Source organism: Mchenga conophoros, linkage group LG20 (genome assembly GCF_057382185.1).
Source record: "Mchenga conophoros isolate Kocher_MC1m ecotype Shallow Benthic linkage group LG20, M_conophoros_male_GT1.1, whole genome shotgun sequence".
In the NCBI taxonomy this organism is placed as follows: domain Eukaryota; kingdom Metazoa; phylum Chordata; class Actinopteri; order Cichliformes; family Cichlidae; genus Mchenga; species Mchenga conophoros.
The window spans coordinates 12,649,898-12,662,274 of record NC_140545.1 but is presented as its reverse complement, the minus strand read 5'-3'; the positions used below and the strand labels follow the sequence as shown (position 1 = coordinate 12,662,274).

The window sequence follows — 12,377 nt, the reverse complement described above, 5'->3', positions numbered from 1 at the left end:
TTCTAATCATGATATAAAGACAGAAACCTTCAGACATGCTTTTTAAAGTTCCACCAAACTGAGCACACAGAAGAAATGCATTTCTTCACAAATTTAAGCTCAGAGCCTGCATTCTGAGTTATACCAGAAACTGCCAATACCCCACCCACACCCACACAAAAAAATGCATTAGCCACACATTCAAAGCATAAAACAAGAAGCTTTTATAAAAGGTCAATGTATATGTAAGTAATCCCTATGATTTGAAAACTCAGACATCAAACTGCTCCAGTTGTCCAGATGTCCTAATTTTAGAGGGATGAGATGTCCTTAAAATCAGCGGTCACCAACCTTTTTTGTGCCACGGACCGGTTTATGTCCGATTATATTTTCACGGACCGGCCTTTAAGGTATTGTGGATAAATAAACAAAATAAAACCAATACCGGTACCAAAAAAAGAAGATTTATTCATAACACACAGAAAAAGACCCGGGGAAACCAAGTTAATGATAAAAATGCTAAAAAAAAAAAAATGCTAAAAACCAATAAAAACCCTGAAAACCATACATTTCACACCCGAGCCTCAACTCTCGCAGCCCGATATCTGGGCCAGATATATGGCCCGGGTCCATGGGCCACGGGACCACAGGGGTTGGGGACCGCTGCTTAATATGGTCTTCTCAGGCAAACAGAAGCCCCGCCCACCTACTATTTAAGCTTGTGAGGAGCAACCAATCAGAGAAAAGATGCTTAAAGTAGTTGTTTTCAAGACAGATGATAAACTGAGACCCATTCATGACACGTAAGGATTATTTTGAACTCTAAACCATATAAAGCTATTTTAGTAAAGGACAAGAGTAAAAATATGGATGTGGAAATAACTAAATAACTAAATAATTGATTTATATATTTATTGTTCTTCTTCTTCCAAGCTACATATTCATTGGTAATCAGGGTACAGGCATTATTAGCGCCACTTTTTCCACACTTATTTACAGATGACAACACAATTCTCAGACCCCAAAGTTTCACTGTACTAAAAGTACTTTATCAACATGAGTTTAGAAACAGAGTACACATAATGTACACAATATATGTATAATGTAGATCTAATGTTTTAAGCCACCATTCACATAATATATATATGTGAATGTCAAATTTATATAATTTGAAAAGCTCAAATTATATAAATTATAAAATTAATTTTAAAAAGCTATTTAGATGTCGACAGTGCTGGTAACCTGGGCAATGTATATAATATAAGTTTAATCCAGATTGATTACCTGTCTAGGAGGAGTTAAGGAGGAGCAGACACAAATGTTGCAGTCGTCATAATGGGTCTGCCTAGCCCAACATACTGTACATACCTGCACACAAAGGCAGTATGACTAGACTAAAACAAAAAAGGACACAATGTTAAAAAGCAAAACCTATAAAAAATGTCAGCAGATGTGAAAGAAACCACAGACTCAGCCGACTTAATGCACCGAGGAAGACTGTTCCACATTTTAGGAGCTACAACCTAAAAAGTGTGGTTGCAGAATGGGGAACAGCTGAAAGACCTTGATCTGATAAACGGAAAGCGCGACTGCTGTAATAAGCTTTTGGCAGTTCTCCTGTATAAGCGGAGATAAGGCCATGAAAAGGCATGTGCACTAATAAAATTTTGATATGAATTCTGAATTTCACTGGAAGCAGAGATGGGAAGCAGGGATCAAGGCTGATATGGAGTGGCAGGTTTTGCAGATTTTTGTTAGCGGTCTAGCTGTTGTGCTGTGGACCAATTCATATGAGGAGTGAGTAACAATGAGCTGCATGGGAAACCATGTATTAGGAAATCCAAGCTGTAGGTCGATAGCACAGCGTTGATTGCAAAATCATTCTTAATTGAAAGAACTCTTAATGATATGAGAATAAAATGCGTAAAAAAACATAAATATAGATATAGAGATAAGAGATAAATATAGAGATATTTAGAAATAAATATAAACATGAGAAGTTTGCTTCCTCTTTATTGTTAGTTAATTAGGTTGTCTTTGGGTATTAAGAGTTGGGCAAAACAAGAATCCTGAACACATTCCCTTGTGAAGATTGTTACCTTTATATATTATCATTTACTAAAGATTTATGTTTTTATTTTATAAAGTCTATTTTAGGTTTACTCTTAATTTACTTAATTTTGCTGTGAGTCTTAAATATTTACGTTTTTTCCAGCATCAGTTTGTTAGTCCCGTTGTTTTACATGAGACTGTTAGCATCTTCAAGCAGAATCCTAATACATAAATAAGCTAAGCACATACATTATATACAGTACAGACCTTTGAAAGTCTTTCAGGTTTTATTCATGTTGTGTGGACTGTATTTATCCAGTCACATTATAGGATGTCTTTGTTCTGGGGACTTGCATTTTTTGTTAGTTAAAAAAAAACCCTTTGATTAAGATCAAAGTGAGGGAAGTTCCAGGAAATTAATATACATCTTTCTACTTTCAAATTACAGATATGTGTGAAAAGACTGAGGCTGAACCAGTGTCTGAAAGGACTCAGTGCATGGAAAGCTTCGGTGACATATGCAGTCCACAGAAACACAATGGATCGCTGACAGGCATTTTCCGCAAAATAGCAACAGTGTCATTTGTGCAGTCATCACTAACCACCACTGAAAGGTAAAACAAAGAAACAGTGTTACTTTTTTTCCAGCTTTATGTGCAATATCTCATCATCCACTTCGGTCTAAGAGGCATTACCACACACACCAGTCGTATAGCATTATTTATCTATACAAACTATACATATAGCATCTTTAAACTGCAGAGAAACTTTTATCAGCATTTTAAAAATCCGAGCGCTACCAAAGCCATTAAAAAAACTAAGAGATCTGTGAGAGGTTTAATGCAGAGCAACAAAAGATGGCGGTAAGTACTTGAACACAAAGACGGTTTTGACTAAATGAATTACAGCCTCTCTTTTGGACGTTTGATCTGGTTTGATTGAAAGTGAACTGAGGTCAGCTCCGGTGACGGCACAAGAGGAGTATATGATGAAGGACCGAGGATCCCTTAACACCCCGAGGACGTTTGGAGTTATGGTAAGTTATTCAAAACACCACAAGAAACCATAGCTACCACAAGAAAATCCCAGGGATGTCAGCAGCCAGCTCACACACACACACACACACACACACACACACACACACACACACAAGCACATACGCACACACACACACACACATATACAAAGCCTCAAAACGTAAAGTCAAATCAAATCAAAACTCAGCCTTATAACACCCACCGTTCTGAACAACAACAAGCCTGAGAAGCGTGAGCGTGTGTGTGTAGGAAACACCCAGACAGGCCAAAAATAGCTCTACTCTTGTTCCCCCTCTCTCGCTTTCAATCCTTCGCTCATTCGTTTCGCTCTCCGTCTGTCCCTCTGTGTTTCTCTGTGTGTCTTGTTTGTGTCATGATTAACCACGGGTAGGAAAAAAATAAGTTAATTTTTCCATATGGAAAATGTCACCCTCTTAAAGAGCGCACTCGAATGTGAGAATATCAGGCTGAGTATGTGATTCAGCGAACGGAGAGAACAATGACTATACTTTGGCATAACTGTTGCATAAGGGGAAACATGAAGGTTTTCACAAAATGGGAAGAATTAGTTGGTTGAAGTCTGTCTGACACGTTGAGCAAATGAGGCAGTTCTCTGAAGAAACTGTAGAAGATCATAAAGTAGTATTTATCTTTTTTTCCCCTCTAAATTCCTGTCAAAATAAAACAATCCAGGATAGACTAAAATAGCTGCTGGCACACTCTGGCCATGCACATACAGTAAATTATGATTGGCCTGTGTTTTCCTGCATCTTTTTCACAGTGCTGTCACGCTCACGGATATTTAACCGGGGTCCAAAGCATTGTGGCAACTTTGTCAGTTTGTTTAGATTTAGTATACCCAATTACAAGTGAAGCAGCCCCTGTAAACAAAAGTCACATGGACTCACGAGGTGTTTACCGGACAGTTTTAGTAACCTGTCATCCTGCGTTGTTACTGATTTTTTTTTTAAACAAATATAATTGCAGTCCTTGTTAAATAAGCAAAACAGGCTGGCATGGTTTTGTTTCTCGGGCAGTGTCAGCCTGGGCTTTGTTAAGCCAGCTGTGTGTATGCTTAAAGCATCATTTTGAATTATTAGGGTCTTGCTTTCTGTTATAGTAGAATCCTCCTCACTTACAGTAAATATGTGAAAAAGGGAGCTCCAACAACAGAATGGGTTGTAAACAAGCCAGAGTTTAACCTGGTTATTTGAACCACTTCAGTTCAAGGTAAAAAAAAAAAAAAAAAAAAAAAAGAAAGAAAAAAGTCTTTGAATGTTTACAACTTGTCTAATCTGGAACAAGAAGCTTCGAAGATCCTAAGGCCCATAACTATAAGCTCATCGTGCAGCACAGAACGAGACAGTAACATCATTTACATGCAGATACAGATCAATGTCCCCGAGAACATATGTGGTTGTCTGGTCACATCCATTTTTAGACGGCTGGGGTATGTACCATTTAGACCTCTCATCTACATAAAAATCATCTGTGAGAAGCTAATGTTAAGATTGACTATATGCCTTTACCATATACTGATATTGATAGTGTGATCTCCAGACACAGAATCATGCATTCCTTTTAGCTGCACAGAGAGAAGATGCAAACTCCACACAGAGCAGGTTTGAGCCAGTATCCTTGCTTTGAGGTGAGCGTACTAACCACTGCACCGCTGTGCTGCCCCGTGCCAGATGGGACAGGCTAAAGTTGGATATCTGGATAAGAAAATGGCTAGACAGATGTGCCGCCATTAAAAGACGAGTACATTGTGGTCATAAATTGATGGACATGGTCAACAACAATAACCAGAGAGTCTGTAGCATTCAAAATTGGTACTAAAATATCCACACCATTATGGCAGCAGCCTGAATCTTTGAAGGCACATTGGACACGTGCTTTGGTGTTGTTTATACCAGATTCTGACTGTATCATTTGAATTACACAGAGACTCATCGGACCATCTTTTCTGGTCCGGTTTTGGTGAACCTGCTTGTATCCTCAGTTTCCTGTTCTTAGCTGACAGAAGTGGCACCCGGTGTGGTCTTCTGCTGCTGTAGCCCATCTGCTTCAAAGTTTGACATGTTGTGTGTTCAGAGATGCTCTTCTGCAAACCTTGGATGCAGTTTGAGTTACTGTTGCTTTCCTATCAGCTTGAACAAGTTTAACCCTCTGATATCAGCGATGCATTTTCTCCCACAGAACTCCTGCTCAGTTGATATTTTCGCTTGTTCAGGCGATTCTCTGTATAACCTAGAGATGGTCATGTGGGAAAAGCCCAGTCTTTGGAACACTTACACCAGCCTGCCTGGTAACAACCACCACATTCAAAGTCACTTAAATGGCCTGCATTTGTATAGCGCTTTTCTAGTCCCTAAGGACCCCAAAGTGCTTCACACTACATTCAGTCATTCACCCATTCACACTCACATTCACACACTTAAATCACCTTTCTTCCCCATTCTGATGCTCAGTTTGAAATTCGGCTTGGCCAACGTCTACATGCCTCAATGCATTGTGGTGCTGCCGTGTGAGCATGTCTGAGTTGAACAGGTGTGCCTAATAAAGTGGCCGTGAGGGTATACCATACTTTACTATCACAAATGCGCTTCAGACGTTCTCCCTTCATTGGTTTCACAACAACACGTGGCAAAGAAGCAAATGAGATGGTGACACCTTTGAAGCAACAAAACCAAAAATCTTGTGCTCTCGGTAGTTTCCTGCTATTAGATGTCTTGACAAACCACAGTACTGGTTTTCTTAGAATTGCCTCACAATTTCTGGCATTGATTGCGCTTGTAAGTCATTGTTCACACCGGTTCAAATGAAGGAAAACATGTATAAAAGTGCCAAGTGCCGTCTGATACAAATACCTTTAATATATGACAAATTTCCATTAATTCGTTTTCCTCTTCCATAAATGGGGCTTAACTGCGACTGAATAACAGTTCTTTCTGAGTAGTAAGTTGTTGATATCAGTTTAAGGCATGACTGACTGAAACAGAAGAGGGATGATTCATTGTGTTTTTTAGACACTGTCTGGTTAAGATAAGATCAACTTTGCTACCCCTGTAGGAAAATTCCCTCTAGCTGCTGAAGCCCCTGAAACAAGTGGATAAAAACATCATACAGCTGTCATCGCACACTTATATAAAACACTCAGTGTGCTCCGAGTTCTGCTGAAGAAGAAGAACATGAAGTAGGCACATACATCAGCTGTCTGCCACCGATGACTGATGAACTTGTGTTTTCTCAGGGGTTTTCATGGAAAGGTTATACCTCTGCTTACTGCTGTGCCTTTTGTGGGAATTTAAGACAGAGAAGGAGAGGGACAAGGAGAACCAGATGGCTTTTCCTTGCAGGATATCCTGTTATAAGTTGAGCTAGCCGGGCTCTATCTGACCTCCTCACCCCTCTTGACCCTTAACCCGACCGCAATTTAGGTTCATATCTCCGCTGTTTCCTAATCGCCCAAATGTCTCAGCATCCTTTGCTATGGCATTGTTGCTTTCTCTTCTACTCAGCTGCTTAGTCAAACTCACAAGTAGCTGCCTTTGCCACTCTTCTGTTTATTTCATTAATGTTTTTTCCCCCTTCTGACTTGTGTGGTTAATTACGAGAAAAACCAAGTTATAATGCTAGGCTTTAAATCCAATATCCATAAAATTTAATGACAAGGGCCACAACCTTTAGCATCAATCCACATCCCAGGTACAAATTATCTTTTTTTTCACCATCTGGAAAGTGCAGACAGTCATAGTATATGGCAGATGGCTGCTCCTCCCTGAGCCTGAATCCATCTGAGCTTTCTTCCTCTTAAAAGGGAGTTTTTGCATCCCACTTTCTCCATGTGCTTGCTCGGACTGCTACAAGGTTATCCGATTGACAGGGTTTTCTCTGTATCATTGTAGGGTCTTTGCCTTACAATATAAAGCTGCTTGACTGTTGATGTGATTTGGTGCTATATAAATAAAATTGAATTTAATTGAATTAATTTAAAAAGTAGATGTGTCCTTTTCTCATTATGCAAATTTCTAGCTCGTAAAGTTTAGTAACATGAGACCTCATCCACTTCTGTCACTTAGGCAACTCATTTTCCACCATGCAAGGGTTTTGCGTGAGAGATGATGAATGATTTTCATAGATATATAGACACACACACAGACACAGACACACACACACACACACACACACACACACACACACACACACACACACACACACACACACACACACACACACACAGAAAACACTGGAAAATAATAATAATAAGAGCAGCACTATAAAAACTCTGTGTGTGTGGTGTTTCATACTTAGTCGCTCTGACTTTCACAGTTCCTGCTTTCTCTCTTTTTTCTTTTCTTTTCTTTTTTTTGCCTGTCCCGTTTGGCTCTTCAGAATTGTTGTCTAAAGGCAAAGAAAGATGCCCAACGGATTTACTTTACCAAATGGACCATCCCAGCCTTGCCATAATGGTCTATTTGATTCACCTTTTATTGTTTATTTTATTTTATTTTATTTTCACTTGCTAAATACGGGACAGACTTGACTGGGGAAAAGAAAGTGGAGAAAGAAAGAGGGAAAGAAAAACAGTGGGGAAGAGGGACGGGGATAAAGGGCAAAAACCAACAAAATAAGCAGACAAAAAATACATATATCAATCACCTGGATCACCTGTTGAGAAAGAAAAAAGAGAAAACAAGCAGAAGAAAAAAAAGAGCAATATAATAAACAACATCATTGCGATGATCTATGGGAATATAACAGTAAATACTAAATATTAAACATTATTGTGCAGCACGTAAGATCAACAGCGCACAGTGTGCTTTGAGGTAGGAGCCAAAAAGGGTGTAGTTTGTGTGTGTGAGCACCCATGTGTACACCTGTGAGCATGAGCACGCTTGTATTTAAAAGGTTCCTTCATGTAATGATCTGCTAGAGGGTGTGGGGGGGCCACTGCCCCGTCCTCCAGGGCATGAAGCAAGTATGGAGGAGATCAGAACTCCAGACATCCAGAGACCCTCAGAACACAAGAGACCAAGGAAGACCAAAAGAGGGGCAGCCGTGCCACTGTCCCAGAAAGAGCTGAGGAGAGTCCCAGATGAGGGGTCACTCAGCAGCCGCGGAGCAGAAGCCAGGGGGGTTGCAGTGACGTGTCCGTGAGCTCCGCCGGCAGTCAGCTGTGCCAGAGTGACCGAGCCCCAGGCCGAGAGGCCGGGGGCACCCCACCCCCGAAGTGGCCCGAGCGAGCCCCAGGCTCCAGGCCCCGACAAGCAGCCACCAGGAGTGAGCCGGTGTGTACCTGGACGCCCACCCCCGGACACAAAGAACCACCAACGCACTGACACCTGAGGGTGTCTGCCACTGGCAGGGGAAGTGGTGGGGGGAGATAGGCCTCCATACCTTGGAGGGCCTGAGATGTCCCTACAGAGGTGGCGTCTGATACCCAACCTGACATATAGACACAGACAAACAGGCACACACAGATACAGACATCCATTCTCACCCTCATGCTCTCATATGCAATTACTCAACACTCACCCAACGTGGAGACAGACATAAATAGACACTGTACACACAATCACACTCCCCAAGCGTACTCTACGAACTGGGTCTAGGTACCCTTGCCCCTGGAGGGGGGAAACTGCACCCAGACCCAGGTAGTGTTACCCTTTTCCCTGGGGTGGAGAGAAGCAGACCGCCCCGACTCGGCAGCAGCAGGGAGGCCCCACTTTCCAGACCCCAATCGGACGGCCAATTCCTCCTCCTAGCCCCCCCGCTCCAACAGGCAGCAGAGAACGGGGGTGTGTGAAGACTCCAAACCTCCCTCCGCCCGCTGTGTTCCTGCTTTCTCTTACAAATCCTTGATTCAGAATTCAAAATAATTCCACTTGTTTTTCTGGCCATGTGCGTCACTCGCTGAAAAATAATATCCTCCTAATACTATCTTGGAACAAGTTTTTAAAAAACCCAACTGAGTGGGTCTAGGATTATTTGATGCCAATACTTTCCCAAATCAAATATAATTTTCTCAGTATTGCTGCTGTGTCCATCTGTCTTTCCCTCTTTACCTTGTTTTCAGTTAGTGAAGATGTTGTTCAAGCAACCTTTAAAAAAAGAAGTCATGACCTCACTTGGCAGTGCAAATTTAAAACACGCACACACAAAGATATCATAACATCATAATAATCTTAACATAATCAGAACAAAAACAAGTAAGAAAACGGAAAAATAACCCTTCAGGTATCGTTTCTGCCCTAATGCACAACTTTTTGTCTTCCCCATCTTCTCTTTATGTCACCTCTTTCTCCCTCTCTCTCTCTCTGGCTCACACCCAGCCCTCCCACCCACCAGCGTAACTGGAATCCATTAGCTGATGAATGGTTGTTTGTGTTTTTTTAAGCTCAACAGCGCCTCCATCCACATCAGTGGCCACAGAGGGTGATAACAAAACATGCAGCGTGATTAGGGAAATAATTAGCCAATCATCCTGTGACCTGCAAGCCAAGCCTGAGGTCAAAGAGACGCAAACCAGGCTGCTTCCCAGGTGCTTTCCCATGAAAATCAGTCAGGAGGCACAGCTGCGAAGCAAATGCATACTGGGGTCATTGTGAGCAGACAGCTTCCAATCACAACACATGCGCTTCTTTGCCTGTATCCCAGGCTCGCTGCGATACGGCTGAGAGTGCGAATGAGGATCCCAGTGGACTCAGTGCAGAGTTTGCCCAGGGAGGCTGTGGTGGAAATCAACACTTCCTGCTTCCTGTGGCGAGAGGAAGTGCTACCGTCGCTGTCCCCTTATCGCTGGGTATCCAGGCAGAGCAGAGGGAGGAAGGCAGAGCAGGGAGGGAAGAGGAAGAGGAGGAAGTAGAGGAGCTGGAGGAAGGTCATGCAGGCTAAACAAAGGGAGAGGACTGAAGAGACTGACTGGGTTGTGGCTTATGTTCTACAGGGTTACATTCTGGCATTAAATTACTTAGAAAGCAGTAAATATTTAAAGGTGGTGAGTGATGAGAAAGAGGAGAACATGTGTAAAATGTCTGTTACTGGCTTGTAAGGCGCTGCTGATGGACAAATCAAATTTCTTTCTTTTTTTTTTTTTTTGTGATATCAGCTTTTTGCCTGTTTTGTTAACCATCAGCCATAATCTCTCCCATGAGACAAAACAATAGCCTTTGGCTGTGACTTGCTGTGACTGAATCACAATGTTGCACAGTCTGTGCTTTGCCTGTGCTTCTTCCACAATGCATTGATACTGTTTTATATTATGCAACATGCAATTCAAAAATGCAGCAGGGCTTCCCCATTCTCTTAGTTTTATGTTGTCATGTTACATCTAACATGCTGGCAGTTTATCCACAGGGAAGCAGAGGGGAAAACAGAGGCAGGACGTGACAAAGGATATTTAAAGAAAGAAAAGGCAGAAGGAAAATAATAGTGGCATGTGTCTGTAAATGCAACAAGTTGGATGCCTTCCACAGACTGAAATCAAAATGTATCCACTTGCATTTTATGGTGAAGGAGCAGGAGAGAGACAATGAGAAAGACAGAGGGAGTGAAGGGGGAGAGAGATGTTTGGGATCAGGGTGGGGAAGCTTTCAGCACTTGGGATTGTCCCAGATGGACACAAGCCGCTCCCTCCCTTTATAAACAGCCTCCTCTCCTCTCCTCTCCTCTCCTCTCCTATAATGCCTGTTATCCACAACTCAGCTCCCACTTTGCACAGATTCTGGGACCCTCACCAGAAAATATGAACAAATTGACACTTTTTGTTTTTCTTCTCTTTCTCTTTTTCTGACAACTTCTTCTGTCCCCCTGCACTAGCACCACCACCGCCCCCAATCCCTGCCATTTCCAAAGTCAACACACCACTAAATGCCGGGCTGACTCACTTCCACTGTGGGTGGCTCTGTTTCCAATTTTCTCACTACCCCACCACCTTGGAAGAAAAGAGAAAACTTTTGTCCAGAAAAAAAAGTAAGCAACCAGTGCAAAAGGAAGATCCATTTTTCCAAATTGCTCAGTGCTAAAAGGGACAAAAACTTGCACGGAGGTGCAGAGAGAGAGACGTGGAGCGAAACCGTACCATGCTTCTCCCACTTCTTTTGTGGCTCTGAAATAGTTATCGCCGTTTCCCTTCCTTTCTTTCTCTTTAAGAGAGCGTGGGAGCGCCCTCAGAGTACTGCAGAGAAACCACGGGGCTCATAACAACAGGAGGAAGCCGGTAACTTGAGTAAGTTGGGCCGGGCAGAAAGAGGGGGATACGGAGAGGAGGTGGAATGAAAGGAAAGCAAAAAGACAGAGGAACCTTCTGCAAGCGTTTTTATATCTTGAAAACATTAAAAAAAAAAGTTCGCAAAGCTCAAAAAACGCAGAAACACACCACACATTTGCAAATAATCTGCTGGATTGCTGACAGCATTTCCCCACACGCAGACCCAAAAACACACACACATACACGCACATATAGACACACACGGACACTTTTGCATTTGCATGAAATCAGACAGCTTTCCCAAGAACAGGACTGCCTTACCAGTCTGCCTTGTAAACATTCAGCGCGAGGAGTGCTTCACAAAGTCCCATCAGTCATGTTCATGTACAGTTCCAGAAAGTGGTGAGGATTCTCCAACATCACACACACACACAAACACACACATGCAAAGGCACAGTATCAGTTCCCTCTGTCCAAGAGTTGAGAAAGTGAGGGGCCGCAACAAAAGGCAACAGAGGGAGGGAGAGACTGAGGGAGAGAGAGCGAGAAAGAGAGAGAGAGATTAACCCCTCTGAGCTGACTGGTGGACTCTCTCCCTCCCTCCCTCCCTCCCTACCTTAAAATACACAAGCACACATACACACACATCATGACCATGAGTGTGCGCACACACACACACACACACACACACACACACACACACACACACACACACACACACACACACAGAGTTGGTTTTGCCGTATCACTGACTTCTTGTGTTTTCTCTCAAGTGCCAAGAGGAGGAAGGGAGAGCAGAGGGAGGGCAGAGACAGAGAATGTGTGTGTGTGTGTGTGTGTGTGTGTGTGTGTGTGTGTGTGTGTGTGTGTGCGCACACTCATGGTCATGATGTGTGTGTATGTGTGCTTGTGTATTTTAAGGTAGGAGGGACTGGCTGGCTCAAGTCCAGAGGCAGCTAGCCTGGTAGAAAAAGACAATAGCAGGAAACACTATATCAGGAGGCAAAATACCAGCACAAAAATAATTAACAGACATTGAAAAACAATGACATCCACAGTGGAAAACACAGCCTGCAGCCTGCTTCGAACAATGATAG

General features: G+C 42.5%; 1 protein-coding gene across 1 annotated transcript in view; it reads right to left on the bottom strand.

Moving 5' to 3' along the window:
• Positions 1-11,764, bottom strand: part of hdac7a (histone deacetylase 7a) — a 57,737-nt gene extending 45,973 nt beyond the window's left edge. The window contains exon 1 of the mRNA XM_085260076.1: positions 11,602-11,764. Within this exon, the coding sequence (XP_085116202.1) occupies positions 11,602-11,620 (19 nt within the window). The 5' untranslated portion in view covers positions 11,621-11,764. The remainder of the gene's footprint in view (positions 1-11,601) is intronic.
• Positions 11,765-12,377: the final 613 nt, after the last annotated feature.